The sequence below is a fragment of the Delphinapterus leucas genome, chromosome 1 (assembly GCF_059928025.1).
Source record: "Delphinapterus leucas isolate spDelLeu-1000000601 "Yukka" chromosome 1, BTC_Dleu_Yukka2, whole genome shotgun sequence".
NCBI classification, from domain to species: domain Eukaryota; kingdom Metazoa; phylum Chordata; class Mammalia; order Artiodactyla; family Monodontidae; genus Delphinapterus; species Delphinapterus leucas.
The window spans coordinates 77,830,664-77,854,644 of NC_143129.1; the positions used below are offsets into that span (position 1 = coordinate 77,830,664).

At 38.4% G+C, this 23,981-nt stretch overlaps 1 protein-coding gene across 8 annotated transcripts in view; it reads left to right on the forward strand.

Annotated features, from left to right (window-relative positions):
• GON4L (gon-4 like) overlaps nt 1-23,981 on the forward strand; it is an 88,301-nt gene that overhangs the window by 18,183 nt on the left and 46,137 nt on the right. For 7 of the 8 annotated variants that reach the window (XM_089913964.1, XM_022559784.2, XM_022559785.2 and 4 more), the window contains 9 exons: nt 6,966-7,159; nt 7,882-7,956; nt 8,132-8,182; nt 11,345-11,395; nt 11,711-11,806; nt 12,680-12,799; nt 13,377-13,547; nt 17,319-17,511; nt 23,866-23,967. In XM_089913964.1, coding sequence (XP_089770090.1) covers nt 6,966-7,159; nt 7,882-7,956; nt 8,132-8,182; nt 11,345-11,395; nt 11,711-11,806; nt 12,680-12,799; nt 13,377-13,547; nt 17,319-17,511; nt 23,866-23,967 — 1,053 coding nt within the window. Of the gene's footprint in view, nt 1-6,965; nt 7,160-7,881; nt 7,957-8,131; nt 8,183-11,344; nt 11,396-11,710; nt 11,807-12,679; nt 12,800-13,376; nt 13,548-17,318; nt 17,512-23,865; nt 23,968-23,981 lie in introns of those variants that run through there. The other variant, XM_089913981.1, reaches the window with a different exon arrangement.

Sequence of the window (23,981 nt, forward strand, 5' to 3'; positions counted from 1 at the left end):
ACAGAAATTTAGAATTGTCATGTCTTTCTGTTGAATTGACTCAGCATGAAATGTTCCTTTTTTTTTTTTTTTTTTTTTTTGCGGTACGTGGGCCTCTCACTGTTGTGGCCTCTCCCGTTGCGGAGCAACAGGCTCCGGACGCGCAGGCTCAGCGGCCATGGCTCACGGGCCTAGCTGCTCCGCGGCATGTGGGATCTTCCCGGACCGGGGCACGAACCCGTGTCCCCTGCATCGGCAGGCGGACTCTCAACCACTGCGCCACCAGGGAAGCCCGAAATGTTCCTTTTTATCTCTTTATCTTCTTGCCTTAAAGTCTGCTTTGTATTTGATATTAATGTGTACATGGTATAAGTGTTTACATTGTTTTGCTTTCAACCTTTTTTGTGTCTTTTTTATATAAATTTATTTATTTTATTTATTTATTTTTGGCTGTGTTGGGTCTTCGTTGCTGCATGCGGGCTTTCTCTAGTTGCGGAGAGTGGGGGCTACTCTTTGTTGCAGTGTGCGGGCTTCTCATTGCGGTGGCTTCTCTTGTTGTGAAGCACAGACTCTAGGCATGTGGGCTTCAGTAGTTGTAGTGCATGGGCTTAGTTGCTCCGCGGCATGTGGGATCTTCCTGGACCAGGGATCAAACCTGTGTCTCCTGTATTGGCAGGCAGATTCTTAACCACTGCACCACCAGGGAAGTCCCCTTTTTTGTGTCTTTATATTTAAAGTGTATCTTTTATAAATAGCATAGAGTTAAAAAAAACAAAAAACAAAAAACCTTGTCTGAACATCTTTGTTAATTAGATTGTACACTTCATTTATATTTAATGTAATTTCTGATATAATTTTCTATTTCTCTATTTCTTTTTTGTTCCTTTATTTCTCCTTTCCTTCTTTTGGATTAATCAAATGCTTTTACTTTTCTTCTCTATTAGCTTTTTAGTTTTGTATTCTTTTATTTTTCTTTTACATGTTACCCTATAGATTAATATGCAGTCTTTGAAATTACTATAATCTACCTTAAATTAGTACTTTTACCACTTCCCAAACCATGTAAGAACTTTACAACAGTCTTACTTTATATATCTACTCCTGCCTTTTGTGTTATTGATATTGTATTTTAATTCTTCATTTGTTTTAAACCCTACAAGACATTATTATTGTTGTTACTGTCTTAACCAGTCAATATTGATTTATATTTATCACATAGTTAACCTTTCTTATGTCTTGATTCATCCTGAAGTTCTTTATTTTGCCTTCATCTTGGGTCATTTTTTTTCATCTTGAAGAATTTCCTTTAGTATTTCTTGCAGACCTGGTCTCCTGTCAATGAATTATCTCAGATTTTGTTTGTCTGGAAAAAAAATCTTAGTTTTGCCTTCATTTTTAAAAATTATTTTCACTGTGTATGGAATTTTAGGTTGTTCTTTTCCCTGCAGAACTTTAAGATGCATTCTGTTATATTCTGGTTTCCATTGTTTCTGTTGCAAATTCAGCTGTCAGTTTTGTTGTTACTTTGATAATTTGTCTTTTTTTCTTCTGCTTCTAAGATTTTCTCTGTTCTGGTTTTCAGCATTTTGACTATTATGTGTGTACTTGGGTTTTCTGTTTTTATCTGCTTAGGGCTTGTAGAGCTGCTTGAATATGAGATTTGATATTTTATCAGTTAAAAACAATCCTTGTAAATATTTTTTTTAGATATCATTTCTGTCCTGGTCTCCTTCTTTTCTTCTGGTATTCCATTTACATGTATGTTAGGTCTTTTCTCCATGTCCCATGTGTATTGTTTTTTCTTTATATTCTTTTCTTTTTTCCTCCATGCATCAGTTTCTGCTGTTCTGTAGTCTAGTTCACTAATTCTGTTTTGCCGTGTCTTATCTATTAAATTTTTCATGCCAGTTTAGCACTATAGATTCTATGTGAAATTCTCCATCTTTTCCTTTATGTTCTTGAATGTGTTAATCATAATTATTTAAAAATCCTTTTTCTAATATCTGATTCACCCATAGGTCTTTTTCTTTTTTACTGTCGTCCTCCCCCATCCCCTATTGTTTTGGCATCTTGGTTCTTGCTATAATTTTTGATTGGATGCTGGACATTTTGGATGAAAAATTCTAGAGGCGTTGGTATTGTTATCTTCCTTTAAAGCGGGTTATGTTTTCTTCAGGCAGGCAGATAATTTTGGAGGGTCACTTAAATTCTGCCAGGGGTTGGTTTTATGCTATATTAAGTCTACTTTGTTTCAACTTTATAGATTGTGGCCTATATTCTTAGTGGGTAGCTCTTCTGGGGTTTCAACACTTGTAAAAAAGCTATAGTGTTTATGAAGACTTTTTCTCCTTTGCAAGACTTCAACTACAACCTCTGTCTTCCCAACACTTGTGGAGTGTAATCTTAGTTCCCTGACCAGGGATTGAACTCATGCCCCCTGCGGTGGAGGTGCGGAGTCCTAACCACTGGACGCCTGGGAATTCCCTGTGATTCAATCATAGTTTCTTTTTTTTTTTTATTTTTTTGCGGTACACGGGCCTCTCACTGTTGTGGCCTCTTCTGTTGTGGAGCACAGGCTCAGCGGCCATGGCTCACGGGCCGAGCCGCTCCGTGGCATGTGGGATCTTCCCAGACTGGGGCACGAACCCGTGTCCCCTGCATCGGCAGGCGGACTCTCAACCACTGTGCCACCAGGGAAGCCCTAAGCAGGTATTTTCATACAACAAAGCGACTTTGGTGATTTAGATATTACAGAACCCACCCATGTTTTTATTGACATCATCCATTTTGCAGTACATTTACAGTGCAAATTTACTTTCAACTTACTGCTTACATCATTAAATGTGCTTCTCAGCAAATACCTTGTTTTTAGCCACATCCCACCTTTCTCATAGAAGGAAAAATTAGATATCCTTCTTTATTCTAGTCTGATTTTTATAGAGTGGCTTCCTTTGTAAAATTTTTTAAATTTAAAATTTTTATTTATTTATTTATTTTTGGCTGGCCACTGCGGCATGTGGGTTCTTAGTTCCCTGACCAGGGATCGAACCTGCGCGCCCTGCAGTGGAAGCACGGAATCTTAACCACTGGACCGCCAGGGAAGTGCTTTTTTTGTTGTTGTTTTTGTTTTCCTTTTTTTAATTTTTAAATATCAGTTCTTTAGAATTCTTAGGGTCAGTGGTATCCCAATATTTTAAAAGTAAGATAATAGATTAGTTCTAAAACAGAGTAAGATATGACTGAATTATCTGTTCTTTCTTGTATTGTCCGTGCAATGTATTAGAATTTGTTCAGTTTTCCTTATAGACCCACATTCCCTATTAAACTCAGCCTTAAAATCAGAAATCAGAGGAGAAATAAGTGTAATGTGATTTAGGGGGATGTAATTAGATGAGATCATGTAACCCCACAGTGATTACTTTGATTCTGTGTTTGTAAGATAGCCATTCTGAATGGGAATTATGCTAACTCCAATGCTTTTTCCATTGAAAAGTATTTTCTGCAGCGAATTTTGTTATTTCCATTTTTATTTTGTGATAAGTTTTCTTCACAGTTCTTTAAAATTATTTTTTATGTTTGTCTTTATTGTATTTTTATTGGGGTTGAATGTTTTACAGTGTATATTTTAAAGCAGTGTTACTCAAAGTGTGGTCTGAAAACCAGTGCTAGTTTGAGAACTATTTGTTACTGGTTTGAAACAAAATAAATCACGGAAACTGAGAATAAAACTTTAGAAATGTTGTAACATTTGACATTATGGCTATATTCTTACTTTATAAAAGTATGAGTCTACAGTGGATTGGTCAAAAACAAGACTAGTTTTTCACCACAGAGAGTTTGAGAAGCACTGTTTTAAAGGACAATTTGATTCCTCATCAACTATCTGTATAAAATTTTATTAATTTTAGCTGCTTCCATTGTAAATTTCCTTTTTTTGGTCTTCACTTCTATGAATTTTTGTTACATTTTGTAGATCTAAATTTCGTGAGGAAGATTTTATTTATTTAGGTTAATTTTTCGTTAATAACACACTTTATTATTTCTGGTATAACATTAATAGTTTTAACTTGTGTCTTTCATACTTTTTCCCCCGGGTCAGTTTTTCAATTGACAGTGTTACCAACAACATGATAGGATATGAATATGAAGCTGAATCAAAACTTCGGGTGTCAGAAATCCTTTTCTTGCTCTGCAACTACCAGGTCATTGTTTAAGTACTGGTAAGATGAGAAGGGAAAGGTGGATGGCAGAAACCAAGCACTGCCTAGATTGGTCTACATGAGAAAGGATGCAAGAGGGAAGGGAGGAGCAAAGAGAGGAGATTCAAGCGTGGTGAAGAGAGAAGAGTTTTGGAGTTTATGGAGGAAAGGGGTAAATGAGGTGAGAAGAGAGACTTTGGGAAAAGATATGTGTACAAAGGTTTTTAGACAGTTTTGTTGTGTATTATGCTATGTAATTCCCCTTTTGCTACTTTCTCAAATGACCATCAGTAAAGAGCTTTGTCACTTTTCTGATGCATTCTAGAGTTTTATATTTCTTTTGCATCTATCACTTTGTTGGGATGTACCTCAAGGTAGCCCATTTTTTGTTTAGGTTACACAAATGTAAGATGTGTATGTTTGAATTCTACTTTTTTTTTTTTTTTTTTAACTTAAAAATCATTATCGGGCTTCTCTGGTGGCGCAGTGGTTGAGAATCTGCCTGCTAATGCAGGGGACACGGGTTTGAGCCCTGGTCTGGGAGGATCCCACATGCCGCGGAGCAACTAGGCCCGTGAGCCACAACTACTGAGCCTGCGCGTCTGGAGCCTGTGCTCCGCAACAAGAGAGGCTGTGATAGTGAGAAGGCCCGTGCACCCGCGATGAAGAGTGGCGCCCGCTTGCCACAACTAGAGAAAGCCCTCGCACAGAAACGAAGACCCAACACAGCAAAAATAATTAATAAACTCCTACCCCCAGCATCTTCTTTAAAAAAAAAAAAATCATTATCAAAATTGTTTCCATATCATTAAAATCTCTTTGTAGACATTTTTAACTTGTCCCCCCCCATCAATTGCTTAAAAAGACTATTTTTAATGGGTCAGTTACAGTCCAGTGTATGGTGTACCAGTGTTCACTTAATCATTTTTTTCATATTGGCTGTGCACACAAAAAATGTTGTCTACCTTTTCAGTAAACAATGAATGTTGCCTGCTGTCAAGGCATCAGCCACTGCAGCCATACCCCCACCCCACCCCAACCCCAAAGGGTGCACCCTGAGGGGAATTCAGGTTGGAGAAAAACAGGATACTGGCCCTAGATAGTTAAGATGCATAGCTAAGGAATAACTTCAATGAGCAAGACTCTTGCATGTTCCTCTACATAGAAAAGCACTAAAATCATTAACTTGAGGTGTCTTTTTTTGCGATTAGCAGTAATCTTTTGATGTTCAATTACATGTTTTTTGTTTTTTTTTTCCCAGTGAAAACTTCTGTATATCCTGGCTTCTCCCTAACCTCTTTGGAGCAGTTCCTCAGAGCTATCTGAGAGGCTGTCTCCCAGGCTGTAGTCCTCAGTAAGGTCCCTGAATAAAACATAACTTGCAACTTTTTTTTTTTTTTTTTTTTTTTTTTTTGCGGTACGCGGGCCTCTCACTGTTGCGGCCTCTCCCGTTGTGGAGCACAGGCTCCGGACGCACAGGCTCAGCAGCCATGGCTCACGGGCCTAGCCGCTCCGCGGCATGTGGGATCTTCCCAGACCGGGGCACGAACCCGTGTCCCCTGCATCGGCAGGCGGACTCTCAACCACTGCGCCACCAGGGAAGCCCTAACTTGCAACTTTTAGGTTGTGTGTTTTTCTTCAGTCGACATTTAGGTGTTTTCCATGTTTTTGCTAAAATAATTAATGTTGAAATGAATAACTTGATTAGTCTTTACATGTGTAATTATTTCCTTAAGAAGAAGATTGGATTGAAAGTTACGAACATTTATCAAATTCTTGATATATATTCCCAAGTGCAAAAGCAATTGTTTGAAATTACTAATAATTTTTCACTGAGTAAACATTGCCAGGGTGCAGCTTGAAGGTCATAAAATCTTTTTAAACCAAAAAGGTTGTCTTGATGTTAATCTTCTCTAATCCCTTGTTTTCAGACGGTAGCAGACCAAAAAGTATCAGAGAGATGAGAACCTCATTTTGGTGTTGCGTGATAATCTACTTCAAGACTTAACAGATTCTAATAACCAAGAAGCTTTTCCTTTTATCTGGTTATATATATACTCCTTTCTTGTAGAATAGAGGTACTTCATCCCCTCCCCCCTTTTTTAATCAGAGTGGATTTTTTTAATTGATTTGCTCCTTGTTTTTTTCTTTTCTAGACTCAGTGTAATAATAATAATGATAAATTACATTTGTATAATATTTCATTGGTTATAAAGCACTTTGATATATATTATTTCACTTAATATGCGTGGCATCCCTGATGGGAAGATATCTGTATTTTATAAAAGAAAAAAATAAGACTATTGCCAAGGCAACCCAGTTAAGTTATAGATCTGGGACATAAACCTGGGTTTCTGATGTATTATCTGGGTAGTATGGAGTAATAATTAAGACAGAGTTCTAGAGCTAGAGTGCTTGGCTTTAAAACATGGCTTTGTCGTTATTAGCTCTTGGGAAAGTTTCTTAATCTTTCTGCCTCAGTTTCTTCCTCTGTACAGTGGGAAAAATAATAGTCCCTACTTCATAGTGTTGTTATGAGGAGTCAGTGAATTAATATGTATAAAGTGTGTAGAAGAATGCCTGACATAAAAGGAATATTCAGTGAATGTTAGGTGTTATTACTACAACAGTACTACCACATCTGCCTTTACCACCGCTGTTATATCTTAGTCTTCTTTGATTTCCAGGGCCAGACAGCTGGCCTTTTCTTTTACTGGTGGCTTTATGGGTTAAGTTCCGGGAGCAGTTGCTTTGGTGATTCTTGTGATGTTCTTGGTTTATTTGCAGAAGAGCAAGACAGTGAAGAAAACGAGAAAAGGCGAAAAAAGAAAAAGGGTACCAAGAGGAAAAGAGATGGAAAGGGTCAAGAAGAAGGGACTTTGGCTTGTGACCTGAAGCTGGATGACATGCTTGACCGCACCTTAGAGGACGGTGCCAAGCAGCACAACCTAACAGCAGTCAACGTGCGAAACATCCTTCATGTGAGTAAGACGGGGGCAGCCGTGTAATGGGAATAGAACTCTTTCACCAGGAGCAAATAAAAGTTCTCAGGAAACTCTTGAGTCTCGGTGTGTGAATTACTAATTTTGTGAGTTCCCTGTGGCGAAATATTTTACATTTCAGGGTAACCTTCTCTTTGCACTCAGCACAAGTTTGAAATGTGAACACATGTGAAAGAACTTAATTGGGAAGATAAACTGTTACACTACTTCCTTCCACTGATTTGATTGTTTATTGTTTAGCATATTCAAAGATAATGGAAGATGATAATGTTCACGGTGGATTTACTCTTGTGGGTCAGTGTGTCTTAAAAGATGCCCAGTTAACAGTTTACAGTCCTTTGCACATATGCAAATACTCTTCTTTGCTATGTAGCAGTACAGCTGTTTATAAAGCCTTTGCTGTTTATTACTGTTTCTCTTAAGCAGATAGTTAACCTGAGAATTTTTTTTTTTTTGAGCCATTCCTGTTAGTATCAGCTAATGAGATTGGTCCATTTGCTTGCTACATTGTTGGAAGCTGTGTGCTTCTCTCCAAAACTTCCTTCTTTGCTTTCAATTGCCTTGCTCTACTCTAATCTGAAATCATTTGGGTATCTAGCTCTCGTTTATCCTCTACATATATCTAGCAGAGTTACAGAGACATGAGTATCATCTAGATGATACATCTTTGTTGCATAAAGTGAAATTTCATCTTTCTCCAGGAAGTAATCACAAATGAACATGTAGTCGCTATGATGAAAGCAGCCATCAGTGAGACGGAGGATATGCCAATGTTTGTGAGTAGTTATCGTTCTTTCAATGTCATGGAACAGAACTATCTGTACTGGCTGAGTGTAGTGAGTTGTTTACAAACTCACTTGGGAGTTTTTAAATAATTTGGCAGTTGGGGGCAAACTCAAGAATCACTCGATGATTTTCATTGGCTGTTTTCTTCTCATTTTCCCTTCTTAGGAACCCAAAATGACACGCTCTAAACTGAAGGAAGTGGTGGAAAAAGGAGTGGTGGGTGTTCTGTTTTTTCTTTATCGTTTATTTAGCTTTGTTAATAGTATATAATTCCAGGTTATTTGTAGGGAAAAAATATAGGAAATATTTATTATGATCTGGGTTTGACTCCTTAAAGAAATATTTGTAAAAGGCAAATAGACATGTGGAGATGCAATATATGAAATCATTATCATAGTTCATTTTTATTTTAGTTGCTTTTTTGGAAGTGCTAGATAGATAACCATTTGGAGCGGTTGAAAGCAATGAGTGATGACAGTTTTTCTATTCATGTTGTGAGATATGTGGTGAAGTGTTTAAAGTAGTGTATTTCAAATTGTGTTCCAGGGACCAGTTGCATCAAGATCACCCTGGTATGGGGTTCCTCAAGAGTGCTTATTAAAAATGCACATTCTTGGGCTCACCTCAGACCTAGGAATCAGGACCCATGGGTAGGGCCTGGGAATATTCATTGTTGAAAGCCCAACAGTACATTCTTTTGCACACTAAAGTATGAGAACCTCTTGAAGACTTTTGAAGCATTCTGATACAGCAAGCTCTTTGATGCTGGGCACTGTGTTCTATATGCTTAACAAGACTTGTCCAGTTTGTGCTTACCTTCTGCGACAAGGCAGGTGATAGTCCTGAGGGAGTCCATTCTATCTCTGATAGTAGGAAAGATTTGCCATATGGACCCAAAATGCATACTGTAGTTTTTGTCTGTTTGTCTGGTTCTGTTCCTTGCAGCCCTGTAGAAGAAATGTCTGTTCCTCTTCCACGTGACCTTTCCTCTAGTTGAAGAAAACCAATATATCTTTTTATAACGTTCTTTTCTTGCTAAACGTCCCCTAAGTTTTTATTGGTCTTCATGTGACAAGGCTTTGAGTACCTTCACCAATCTGATCCTTTTCTTCTGCATGTGCCAAGTTTGTCCATATCCTTTTAAAAGTATGCCTTAAGTGGATCTAGTGCTTCAGATAGGGTTTAACTAGTATAGATTAAAGTTAGGTTGGGACTTCCCTGGCATTCCAGTGGTTAAGACTCTGAGCTTCCACTGCAGGGGTACAGGTTCAGTCTCTGGTCAGGGAACTAAGATCCTGCATGCCGCATGGTGCAGCCAAAAAAAAAGTAAAATAGGGCTTCCCTGGTGGCGCAGTGGTTGAGAGTCCGCCTGCCGACGCAGGGGACATGGGTTCGTGCCCCGGTCTGGGAGGATCCCACGTGCCGTGCAGCGGCTGGGCCCGTGAGCCATGGCCGCTGAGCCTGCGCGTCTGGAGCCTGTGCTCCGCAACGGGAGAGGCCACAGCAGTGAGAGGCCCACGTACCGAAAAAAAAAAATAAATAAAATAAAATAAAGTTAGGTTATTCCCTCAGTGTTCAGAGTCCATATTTCCCTTAATGCAGCCTAAGGTTGCATTGGCTTTTTTTTTTTTTTTAATATGCCAAAGACATACATTTTAGGGTGGCAAATTCTGCCCCCCTATGCACTGGCTTTTTTTGACAGCCACATCATATATATATATTTGTATATATTTGTTTAATTAACTAACCCTGGTTGCATAAAGTGAAATTTCATGTTTCTCCAGAAAGTAATCACAAATGAATATGTGGTAGCTATGATGTGAGACAGAAGTTCTATGAAGTCTACCTGACATAGAATATAATTAACATTAATTCCATATTTGATTAAAAAAAACCCAGGGAGATCCAAATCAGGCTCTGGATTATGTCTACCAACCACGTATATAGTTGCAGAGAAGGTAGACAACCCAAGGCTATAGTTTATGTGGGGAGAGCAAAGATTAGAGTCCATTTCTCTTGCTTCTTAATCTTAATAGACTGACTCCTTCCTGATGGATTTGGCAGTAGGAAAATTGATTGGTTTAGAAACAAACATGAGAAGAGGTATGGACCTGAATCACATCATTCCCTTTACCCTGTATTGGGCCTGGCTCCACAGAGCTAGATAAGTAGCCACAACGTGGCAGGGCTGAGGAGATGTGGAGGGCCTAAGGCTCCTTGTAGAGACAGAACCTAATGGTCTATTGGATTTTGTTCATGATGATTTCGTTTGGGTCACAGTTAGATGGTCAAGAAATTATGCACTCCAGTGGTATTGTGTCAGGAGTATGTAAGAGGTTTTAAAGAATTCTTTGAAAACTTCCCCCCGCCAACTCTATTGTTTTATTTTTAAAATTTATTTATTTTATTTATTTATTTTTGGCTGCATTGGGTCTTCATTGCTGTGCACGGGCACAGGGTTTCTCTAGTTGCAGCGGTGGGGGGGGCTACTCTTCTTTGCGGTGCGTGGGCTTCTCATTATGGTGGCTTCTCTCATTGCAGGGCATGGGCTCTAGGCGCTCAGGCTTCAGGAGTCACGGCACACAGGCTCAGTAGTTGTGGCTTGTGGGTTCTAGAGTGCATGCTCAGTAGTTGCGGTGCATAGGCTTTGTTGCTCCACGGCATGTGGGATCTTCCCAGAGCAGGGCTCGAACCCGTGTCCCCTGCATTGGCAGGCGGATTCTTAACCACTGCGCCACGAGGGAAGCCCCTCTATTGTTTTAAAATCCTGAAAAAGTTGAAAAGAATTCTACAATGAATCTAGATTCCATCTAGATTTAACAATGTTAAATTCTGCCATATTTGCTTTATCTCTCTCTGTGTCTGTCTATTGTTTTTTTCCTGGACTATTTGAAAAGAAGTTGTGTACGACTTGACACTTCACCCCGAAATCCTTCCCTAAGAACTTTTCATGGCTAGCTTTTTGGAGGCATACTTATGGTGGATTTATGTAATTGATTAAGACATACTGATGGCAAAAGGCTGCTGTCACCTGTAGTATCCTAGGTTTGTGTACTATTGTAGTTTATAAACAGTTTTCATATTTATTATTCTATGTGAACCCAAGCTGTAATATAAAGTAGACAATATAGACACTTTGTCCATTTATGGACCTAGATTCTTACTAGGTTTAAGGCAGAGATGCTAATGATGGAAATAGATTCATCTCTCCTTTTCTTCTGCCAAGCTCTGACAAATATTTGACAGTGTAAATCAGTACCCCTACATCACTGTAGCTACGTGTTAGTCTGATGGCTCCTTGTGATGGTAAAGAAGTAAAAATGAAAAATAGTCTATTTTGGTTAAGGGAACTTAACTGTTTATATTCTTTGTTGGTAGGTAATTCCAACATGGAATATTTCACCAATTAAGAAGGCCAATGAAATTAAGGTAAACTTGGAAGAGGTAATTCTTATTCTTTTCCAGAAAGACTTCATCAGTTTCGAAATGCTTCTATTTGTTAACTTTTTTGGACCTATGTATTTATTTAAATTCCAGGTTTGTTTTTTTCCATTTCATTAGTCTTAGGTTTGACTCTCATGCTAGAAATCTTATTAACTCCTGCCTCTTATTACTTGCTTTAGCTGCTTGTTGTGCTCTTAGGATTTTTCTTTTTCCTGCTCTGCTTTCTTCCCTTTATTTCCCAAATACATATGATTCGTGTTTTCTATTATTTTATTTTTTTATATAATTGTACTTATGTAGCCTCCTCAGTTTGTGGATATCCACCTTGAAGACGATGATTCCTCAGATGAAGAGTACCAGCCCGATGATGAAGAAGAAGATGAGACTGCTGAAGAGGTCAGTGGTTACCTGTGTGAGTGTTAGTTGGTAATATAGAAAAAAGTTGGCTCCACAAGGCAGGGTGTACTTTGCTTCCTTAGTAATATCACTTGTTCTATACAGAGGGTTGAAACACTGTTCTTTTTTCTACTCATTTCTTTGCATAAATCTAAGACTGTGACTCCTCTTCATGCTCCCTTGATTTTTTCGTGTCTTGTATTATGAAATATAACACACATACAACATACAGAACTGTGCATAGGATAAAAATTAAAATATACAGCTTAAATAACTATAAAGCTAATCCTTATGAACCTTCCTTAAAGTCATTAAGTATAACATTGCCAGACACCTCTTATCACAGTCACTTTTCTTCCCCTATAGACAGCCACTATCTTGACTTTTTGGTAATTACTTCCTTGCTTATCTTTCTACTTATATCACCTAAATATGCAGCTGTACACATTGTGTTCAATTTTTTACTGTTTCTGAACCTTAGGTAAATGGAACCATAGTCTATTCTTTTGTGTGGCTTTTTTTTTTTTTTTGGTTCAACACAAGTCATTTGAGATTCATTTATGCCGTTGCTTGTAGCTGTAGTTCGTTCATTTTCATAGTTAATGTAATATTCTATTTCTTAATTTGTTCTTTGACTTGTTTGTTAAAGGATTTTAAATCAATGCCTTACAGTTTTACAGAGTTTACAATGCTGACGAGGATAGAGATCTGATCCCTGTTCCTACCTTCAGCAAATTAAGCTTTTATTTAAATTTTATTCTCTTACTCTAATTCAGTGATTGATATTTTGTGATTCATTCTATTGAGGTACTTCAAACTCAGTGGAATGAGGTAGGGGCATACATATGAAAGTGAACTGGATTTGTTTTGTAGAGTTTATTGGAAAGTGATGTTGAAAGCACTGCTTCGTCTCCACGTGGGGCAAAGAAATCCAGATTGAGGCAGTCTTCTGAGATGACTGAAACAGATGAGGAGAGTGGCATATTATCAGAGGTAAATCCACATCATACTAGCAAGATAAATTAGAGATGCTCTATAAGTAGATTATTTAACGGTATAAATAGATCATTTATCCATGGTGATTCTAAGCTGTCACCCTTTGCCAAACATGATTCAAGATCAGTAATCATGCCATTATCTTCCTGGTATTTGTGACTAGTTATAACTGAATTTCAAATTCCCTTAAGTCAGTGAACAGTTAAGAGAAAACTGGAACTCAGTGACAGGGAGAGTTCTTATTAAGGGGCCAAATGTGAGTGACTGGCAGAGTTTCTTTCCTTCTACCCTTCTCTTTTTTGTATGTGTTTTCTAATATTGTTCTAAAGCCATTTTTATTGTATTTCCCTGCTTTTGATAACCTAAGTAGCATCCTGTTGGCTTCATTGGAAATAGGATGAAACCTAATTAGATTAATGTACTTGACAGTGCCTTTGTTTTTATATACCTCTATCTAGATGGGAAGAGAAAGATTGCTAGCATATGAAAGACATGCTTCTCTCCTCCCGCTTTTTTTTTTTGTTCTCTTCCCTTCCTCCCTTTAATTTTTAACATACTTGCCCCTTTTAATCAGGCTGAGAAAGTCACCACACCTGCCATTAGGCACATCAGTGCTGAGGTAGTGCCCATGGGGCCTCCGCCCCCACCAAAGCCCAAACAGACCAAGGATAGTACTTTCATGGAGAAGTTGCATGCGGTAGATGAGGAGCTGGCTTCCAGTCCAGTCTGCATGGATTCTTTCCAGGTAAACATAACTCTAAATTGCTGAAAAAGTCAAATGGAATAATTTAGTCATTGCTCAGATTGGGAAGGGAGAAGGGAAGATATTAAATTTTGATACAGTTAGTAACAGTCATGAAATTATAGGTCTTTGGTACTCTAGTTTGTATGTTTTATTGTAAGTGAGAATTAAGTGAGAATGGCAGTTCCTAAGGAAGAAATAAGGTATGTGACAGAGAGCATTTTAAAATGTGGAACATAGGGCTTCCCTGGTGGTGCAGTGGTTGAGAGTCCGCCTGCCAATGCAGGGGACACGGGTTCGTGCCCCGGTCCGGGAGGATCCCACATGCCGCGGAGCGGCTGGGCCCGTGAGCCATGGCCCCTGAGCCTGCGCGTCCGGAGCCTGTGCTCCACAACGGGAGAGGCCACAACAGTGAGAGGCCCGTATACCACACACACACACAAAAAAATGTGGAACATAGGAACAACCTTCAGCCAGATTCCTCAAATATTAACCTTTACCACAATTGCTTTATCGTTTTCTCCTTCTTTCTCTCTCTCTGTACACATTTATTTTTTCCTGAATTGCTTTAGAGTGTGTTGCAGTCATGATGCGCTTTTACCCCTAAATATCTTAGTGTATATTTCCTACAGATGAGGACATTTGATTATGAAAATAAGGATATATAATATTAATAGTCTATTAAAATCCTTATTTGGATTTTGCCAATTGTCCCAATAATATCTTTTATATAAAGCAAAAGAAAAATGATTTTTTTTTGTGATCCGGGATCCAGTCTAGGATTTCATGTTGTATTTAGTCGTCTTCTCTCTTCGACTCTTTTTATTGGGAACAGTTTCTCAAAGCTTCATAACCTTGACATTTTTGAACCTTATAGAGCAATTATTTTACAGAATGTTCCTCAATTTTGACTTTTCTCATACCTCCTCATAATTAGATTCCGGTTATGCACTTTTGGCACAAATATCACAAAAGTGATATGTCCTTTTTATTGCATCATATCAGGAGGCACATAAATTCCGTCATGTTAAATTTGATCACATGGTTAAGGTGGTGTCTGCTTGTTTTCCTCGCTGTAAAATTATTATTTTTCCATTTTTAAATTAATATGTATCTTTGAGGCAAAATATCTTTTCACCCACTAATTTTAACATCCATTGCTTGTTCTTGATTGAAACAGTCATTACTATGGTTACTGTCAAATGATGACTTTCTAAATTCCATCATTAGGCAGTTCTTCTTTTTTTTTTTTTTTTTTTTAATTTTTATTTATTTATTTTTCTTTTGGCTGTGCTGCGTGGCATGTAGGATCCTAGTTCCCTGACCAGGGATCAAACCCGCACCCTCTGATTGGAAGCGTGGAGTCTTAACCACTGGACTGCCACAGAAGTCCCAACCAGTTATTATTATTTTTTTTAACATCTTTATTGGAGTATAATTGCTTTACAATGTTGTGTTAGTTTCTCATGTATAACAAAGCGAATCAGCTACATGTATACATATATCCCCATATCCTCTCCCTCTTGCATCTCCCTCCCATCCTCCCTATCCCACCCCTCTAGGTGGGCACAAAGCACCGGGCTGATCTCCCTGTGCTATGTAGCTACTTCCCACTAGCTGTCTATTTTACATTTTGTAGCGTATATATGTTAATGCTACTCTCTCACTTTGTCCCAGCTTATCCTTCCCCCTGGCCGTGTGCAACTGGCCGCACGCTCTGGAGCCTGCACACCACAACTAGAGAGAAGCCCTTACACCACACAAAAGATCCTGTGTGCCGCAACTAAGACCCGAAGCAGCCAAATAAATAAATAAATATTTTAAAAAGTAAAAATACAAAAAAGATACTTCTCTTAAAGTATCTTTTTAGAAAAAAAAAAGGAATAGACATACAGATCAGTAGAACAGAATTGAGAGTCTAGAAATAAACTCTTAAATTTATGGTCAGTTAATCTTTGACAAGTGTTCCAAGACCAATTAATGGGAAAAGAATAGTCCTTCAACAAATGGTGCTGTGACAACTGGAAATCCACATGCAAGAGTAGAAAGTTAGATCCTTACCTCACACCACACTCAAAAGTTAACTCAAAATAGATTATTGACTTAAATGTAAGAGCTAAAATTATAGAACTCTTAGAACAAAACATAGAGTAAATCTTTGTGACCTTTGATTAGGCAGTGGTTTCTTAATACAATACCAAAAGCACAAATGACAAAAAGAATAGGTACATTGGACCTCGTCACAATTAAAAACTTTTGTGCCTCAGAGGATACATCAAAAAAGTGGAGACAACCCAGAAAGTGGGAGAAAGTAATTGCAAATCACATATCTGATAAGGGTCTTGTATCTGTAATATATAATGAACTCTTATAAGTCAACAATAAAAAGACAACCGAATTAAAAAATGGGCAAAGAGTATGAATAGACATCATTCATTTCCTTTTTTCTTAATAAAAAGAAATGAGAGAAAAAAAAAAAAAGGAGTGAGAGGCTTCCCTGGTGATGCAGTGGTTAAGAATCCATCTGCCAATGCAGGGGACACGGGTTTGAGCCCTGGTCTGGGAAGATCCCACATGCCATGGAGCAACTAAGCCTGTGCGCTACAACTACTGAGCCTGTGCTCTAGAGCCCGCGAGCCACAACTGAAGCGTGCACACCTAGAGCCTGGGCTCTGCAATGAGAGAAGCCACCGCAGTGAGAAGCCCGCTCGCAGCAACAAAGACCCAACGCAGCCAAAAATAAAATAGAGTAAATAAATTTTATTACAAAAAAAAAGGAATGAGTACTGATACATGCTACAAAATGGATGAACTTTGAAAACATGCTAAGTGAAAGAAGCCAGAGACAAAAGGCCACATATTGTATGATTCCTTTTATTTATTTTAAAAAATATTTATTTATTTTGGCTGTGCCAGGTCTTCGTCGCGGCGTGTAGGATCTTTTTAATTGTGGCATGTAGACTTCTTAGTTGCGGCATGCGGACTCTTAGTTGTGGCATGCGGACTCTTAGTTGCGGCATGTGGACTTCTTAGTTGTGGCATGCGGACTCTTAGTTGCGGTATGTGAACTCTTAGTTGCAGCACACGTGTGGGATCTAGTTCCCCAACCAGCGATCAAACCCAGGCCCCCTGCATTGGGAGCGTGGAGTCTTACCCACTGGACCACCAGGGAAGCCCCTATGATTCCTTTTATATAAAATGTCCAGCATAAGCAAATCCATAGAGACAGAAAAGATTAGTGGGTATCAGAGACTGGGATCAGGGAAGAATGGGGAGCTACCACTAAGGGAAATGGCTTTTCTTTTTGGGGTGATGAAAGTGTTCTGGAATTAGATAGTGGTGATGCTCACACAACTCTGTGAATATAGTAAGATCCACTCAGTTATACACTTTAAAAGAGCGAGTTTTATGGTGTGTGAATTGTATCTTAATAAAGCTCTTATAAATGTTCCTGAAATGTTGGTTTTAAAACTGACATCATTATAAGGTGCAAGGGTATATTGTACAACAAGGGGAATATAGCCAATATTTTATAAGAACTGTAAGTGGAGTATAACCTTTAAAAAAAAAAAAGACATTGGCTCCTACAAAAAAAAATTTGATGTCATTATCCTTAAAGTTTCTCAGACAAAGAATAATAAATCCATATGGTTTAGAGAAGAGACCTTGTGTTTTAAGCTAAGAAGAGAAACACACAGGATATGATGAAGTTTGGAGAAATTGAAAGCATTAGGCATTCAGTGATATGTTTTTATTTCCTTCTCCATTGACTAGCCCATGGATGACAGTCTCATTGCATTCCGAACTCGCTCTAAGATGCCTCTGAAAGATGTTCCCCTGGGGCAACTAGAGGCAGAGCTCCGAGCTCCAGACATCACCCCAGACATGTATGACCCCAATACAGCAGATGATGAGGACTGGAAGATGTGGCTGGGGGGGCTTATGAATGATGATGTGGGGAATGAAGGTAAGTGGTTTCGTTCGCATTTAATATCTACTCTGTCCATGGTCTCCGGTAAAATCTTCATTAGTTAAAAGCTTAAAGAAAGGGGTGTTTTTGGTTAAATTCCACTCCCCCACCGCTTTTTGTTTTTGTTAAAGAGTCTTTTGGGGAATCTTTAGAATGCTAAGATTCCTCCCCTGAAACATAAACGTACGTATAATTTTATATATGATTTCACGAGAGTGCATTGACTCACTCGAAGACTGTCATGTTAGGTAAGGTTCTTCCTGATGCAGGTGAAAGAATCCTAACTCTCAACGTGCTGAATGAAACCAGACTTTGGGAAGGGCAGAAAAACCTACAGTGGAATTGAGACCCACTTTCCCTCCCAACAGCTGTCATCTCTACTTTTTGTCAGTCAACTCCATTCTCAAACCTATTTTTTTCTACAAGGCTGGAACTATGATCATAAGCGCATCATTCACTTCTTGGTTTGTCCCCACATCAGAAGAACTCTCTCCTACAGGCTCCAGTTTGAAAAATCCAGAGAAACAACTGATTGGTTGGGTTTGATCACATGCCCACTGTCTTGGTATTGCATGGCTTTGATAGGGAGACTGTTTCAGCATGGAGTCCTGTGATTGGCAGCACCTTGTAAACAACGGGGTTGGAGTAAGCAGTTACCCGAAAGAAGTGACAGTGTTTCCAGAAGTAGGGAAGGAGAATTGATCAGACAGAAACAATGTTGACTGCAGTCATACATGGTGTAAGAATCCCTGCTGCAACCCTTATTTGTTTTAGAATATAAGTAAAATTCTTACTTTAAAACAATACATTGTTAAAATTGTCTTTGGTGGGTTTTTTTTTTAAGCGTACTATAATGAAAGTCAGTTACCATTCATCATTTTGTGCAGTGTTTCTGTAAATTTAGAGGAAATGAGAGATTGATTTAGTTTGTAGTGATTCCAGATGATGTCACATTCTTTTGATGGAACCAGGGCAATTTTGTTACTATTGTTGTTTCCTTTTAACTCTCTTCAATGGAGAGTGACCAGGATATTCATACTGGTTGTGTTGTGGAAGATTCACACTTTTTAAAAAATGTGTATAACTGAACCAAAGTCTTACTTGCATTTTTATGTGAACAGAGTCATTCACTATCTCACTTCAATCCGTAGCCAAATTCATTGCTCCTATTTCTGGATCACATGATGTCCTATCAGACTTAATTACAGACAACTTACAGAGCATATCTTTATTCTTTTCCCTGTCTTCTAAGAACAACTACTGTAAGATTTTTGTGTTGAAAGGATAATGCTTTAAGATAAATAAGAGAACATATAGCTTGTATGGAAATAGAGTGAGTAAATATTTGGGTAGGTAAGGCCAGGAATAAATTAGGATAAGTGAATGAAAGAAAGTAAGTTCTCATATTTACCTTATAAAGCTATTAATAACTATATTGCACATAATTTGGCATTTGGTATTGAGTACTTTCTTTTACAAGGCAGTGTGTTAGGTTCTATGAGAGATAGAGGAAAATTATCATTTTCTTAGGGAGTAAACATGTATGAATGGTGCCTGGTCCATTGTTAAATGCATGGTACATTTCAGATTAATGAAGTTGAATGAACTCAGATGCACCATAAAAGTGGCATAAACTCTGTTCTAAGGTTTTAGAAGAGAGAGAATTATTGTTTAGCATGACCAGAGATAGCAACATGAAAAAGGTGGTAATTGAGATGGACCTTTGAAAGATATTTGACAACAGTGACAAGAGAGGAATCAGATGGGTGGAAGTGACATTGAGATAATATGTATTTAGGTTCTGTAGAATATATGCTCCCCAGAGTTTTCTCTTACATTCTGTATTAGAACCATAAGGGTAACACGTGCTTGGAGTAAAGAAATCAAATATTGTGTAAAGAAAACTGTTAAAGCCTTTCCTCATGATGACGGTTTCATGCCGCAGAGGGATCACTGATAATAGTTTGATGTGCCTCTCGTGAGAGTTTTCAAATATGACGTTACCTTTTAGTTTTCCACGTTAATGTGGCAATAGGAAGAATTTTAGTCCTAAGTTTAAATTCCCTGAACATTTAGAAAAGACAGGTAACAAGAAGCAAATTGGTTTGAATTTTAGCATTTTTGTTCTTCTCCACCCACCTTCTATAGCAGAAGTGGTAATAAGCAATGAAATGCACAAACTTGCATGAAGGAGAAAAGGATGAAATTTGCAGCTGAGTCATTGACATATTAACTGGAGAGTCATTTCCTTAATAATCAACAACTGATGTATTATCGCATTAGTCTTCTGATAGGAGTCTAAGCTGCTAGCTTTTCCATCCCTTACGCCTTTGAGAATCTGATGAAAGCTGTTCAGCCACTCCCCAGAAAAAAGTACACATCTACATACATGAAGTTTTTTTACGTCACTTTTTTGGGGGATTTATTATTCTCTTGAAGTTCATTTATTGACACTTCCTTTTTCTATCAACGCATTCAAGGTCCAAGATACCAAGGCTCAAAAATATCTGCAGAAAGGAGTGAACAGGGACAAAGATAATTCTATCCATTTTGTAAAAGTGTCAGAGAAATTCATTGTGTTGCTCTGTGTTATAGAATCAATTTGTTATACTGCTAGGATTAGAAACCAGTTTAATATTCTAGGAACATATCTCAATCAAAGAAGTCTCAGGGGACATTAAAGCATTTTTTAAATGCATGTGACACTTCATAAGCAAGCTCTGCATTTTGTCCTTAGACCTAAGCTAAGACAAAATATTGATAGTAATTAAGTCAGGTTTTCATGGCTTTATTAGGGCAGCAGCTTTGGTGCCCTGATTGTTATCACCTTGGTTGAAAGAGCTGAGATGCTGGCTGTTGAGGAGGAAAGGCCAGACAGAGTTGGCTGTCAGGATTTTGGGAGTCCGGGTGGTGTTTCTCATAATTTGTCCCTAGAATTTGAATCAGAATCAGGGAGCGTAGGGATGTATTCGTTGGATGGTGTTAAGATACAGATCCCAGGGACTTCCCTGGTGGTGCAGGGTTAAGAATCCACCTGCCAAGGCAGGGGACGTGGGTTTGAGCCCTGGTCCAGGAAGATCCCACATGCCGCGGAGCAACTAAGCCCATGTGCCACAACTACTGAGCCTGCGTGCCACAACTACTGAAGCCCACGTGCCTAGAGCCCGTGCTCTGCAAGAGAAGCTACTGCAATGAGAAGCCCACGTACCGCAACAAGGACCCAACACAGCCAAAATAAATAAATTAAAAAAAAAAAAAAAAGAAAAAGATACAGATTCCAGGACCTCACTCCATACCTACTGAATCAGAATTACTAACGGTTATCATCTAGGTATCTAATTCTTATATATCCTAATGGTTGGAAACTACTGGTCTGGGAGAAATAAGAGTATGATAAGGGTTGATCGAGGAAATGGAATAATGGTTAGTGGGGAGGATGAAAATCCTCTTTCTTTAAAACAGTATTTTTTTGTTTCCTTATTAGGATAGATTTAAAAAAGAGAACATAGAGCCAATGAGTAGGGTAGGTTTGGATCCCCAGATCTACCAGCTGAATTTTGTGAGTGCTGGTAAATAGGAAATGATGCTAGATATAGATCACAGTACCAAACTTTAGCCATATGCTGATTTATTTTGGTAGTATTACGTGGCTAACTATTTTCACATGTTCCTAGTACCATCTGCTCTGCATATTATTAAAAGTGAGTCTCGTTTGCAAAAAATAAGAGGCTGTACTAGAGGGGGGTGGGTACACAAAATTGAGATCAGCTGGGTAGATGCTGACATTGTCAATCAGTCAAAAAAGTAATTAGACCCAGAGGATAGGTTCCACAATCAGGGTACTAAAAGCTAAGCAGAACTCAGAAGAAACCTTCCTAAATGATTTTTCAACATGTTTGCCAAATGGGTTCTCTGAGAATATTGGCTGACCCATTTGTATGGTATGGGCAGAAGCTATCTATTGTAGTTCTTGCACCTAAACAGATGGGGGTCCAAACGTGTGTGCAGTATCCATATGTTATAGGCTTTCCCCAGAACTTATATTATTCAGCAACGTTTGTAAAGAACCTGCTGTAAAGAGACGTACATAGAAAGTACTATAGAGATTACGAAGACAGGATTCCATTCCTAAGGATTTAAAACATTTTTATTGGGGGATAAACCTATAGATGGGTGAAAAAGCCTTCACATTTAAATAGCTATATATATACAATGCAGATTTATATATTATAAACAGTAAATGTTGAGTAAAGAATATCAGGTTAGATTGGGGTTTATCAGTACAAATTTTCCAGTGATTATGAATCAGAAATGTGTGTGGGGGACTTCCCTGGTGGTGCAGAGGTTAACAGTCAGCCTGCCAACGTAGGGGACACGGGTTCAATTCCTGGTCCAGGAAGATCCCACATGCCGCGGAGCAACTAAGCCCGTGTGCCACAACTACTGAGCCTGCGCTCTAGAGCCCACAAGCCACAACTACTGAGCCCACACACCACAACTACTGAAGCTTGCGTGCCTAGAGCCCGTGCTCCACAAGAGAAGCTACCTCAGTGAGAAGCCCGCACATCGCAATGAAGAGTAGCACCCGCTCGCCACAACTAGAGAAAGCCCGTACGCAGCAATGAAGACTCTATGCAGCCAAAAATTAAAAAAAAAAGTGTGTGTATATATTTTTATTTTTAATAAAAAATATTTATTATGAAAAATTAAGAAAGAGTTCTATTCTTCAGTCTTTGTTAATTCTCTCTAGATATTTTCTGTGTTTAATCAAGCACATATTTATCTTTTTTTCCAAGAAAGGAATCATACTATACATATTATCCTGCATCTGCAACTTGCTTCGTTCACTTAATATAATTTAGACATCTTTTTATTGTAATACATAGAGATCTCCCTCTCCTGTGTAATGGCTACATAGTGGTAAGGAATTAGTTATTCTCATTTTCTAGGCTTTGTTTTTGCTTTTTGTTTTAATTCACTTCCTCAGTTGCACTAGCCACATTTCAAGTTCTCAGTTGCCTCATGTGGCTAGTGGCTACCGTTGTCGTACAATGCATATGTAGAACATTTCAGACCTTGCAGAAAATTCTGTTAGACGATGCTGATCTAAAGTTGTCCCAGGAAAAATTTTACCTTAATATAACATAACAATCCAGGGGCTTCCCTGGTGGCACAGTGGTTAAGAATCTGCCTGCCAATGCAGGGGACACGGGTTCGAGCCCTGGTCCGGGAAGATCCCACATGCCACAGAGCAGCTAAGCCCATGCACCACAACTACTGACCCTGTGCTCTAGAGCCCACGAGCCACATCTACTGAAGCCCACGCACCTAGAGCCCGTGCTCCACAACAAAGAGAAGCCACCACAATGAGAAGACCACATACCACAGCTAAGAGTAACCCCCGCTCACTGCAACTAGAGAAAGCCCGCGGAGCAACAAAGAACCAGTGCAGCCAAAAATAAATAAATAAATTTATTTAAAAAAAAAATATATAAAACAATCCATAATGGACTCCTTCAGGATTTTTAGTTAGGAATCTAAAAGACATCATAGCATCAACATTAGAGAAAATTGTGAGGGAGAAAAATACCCATACTTCTATGCTCTGCCATTACAAATGTTTGTTATTTTTGTATATTTTTAGTTATTTCTGAGTTATTATAGGGATATAATATTTTTATGCTTATGAGTATTATGTGTGTATTGTGTTGTACTTTTGTCATGAATGTATTGAACATGTATAGAATGTTTATATTCTATATGTATATACTATTTTATACTAAGGCATCATAATTATAGTCATTCCCTAATTATTGGGAATTAGGGTCATTTCTTTTTTCACTATCAATGCCTTTATATAAAGAGTTTTACAAAAATATTTTAATGAGATGCACCACTCTAAGTGGGTTTACTGAGATAAATTATATGTTCAGTTTTCAGGCTTTTGCTGCATTTTGAGAAATTTAAGTTTTGTTTGAAGGAAGGAAGGAAGGAACTTGGCTAATTGGGGAGAATAGGTGAGATGAGTCCACCGTGGGAAATGATCTGTGCAGAGACGCTGAGGAAAAAAAGAATAAGTTGTTTAAAAACTTCGGAATAGGGAATTCCCTTGCGGTTAGGACTCTGCGCTTTCACTGCTGAGGGCTTGGGTTTAATTCCTGGTTAGGGAAGTAAGATCCTGCAAGCCGTGTGGCCCAGCCAAAAAATAAGTAAAAAATAAAATAAAAATAAAAACTTCAGAATAAATGTGCTTTATTGGAGTAGATTCTTATGGTGCTGAACATCTTAAATTTTCCTTAGAGATATGAGTTCAGAGTTGGCAATAAGTGTCTAAAACATTTTTTTTCCTAGATGAGGCAGATGACGATGACGATCCAGAATATAATTTCCTGGAAGACCTGGATGAACCAGACACAGAGGATTTCCGCACTGACCGGGCAGTAAGAATCACCAGTGAGTCTGTGTTT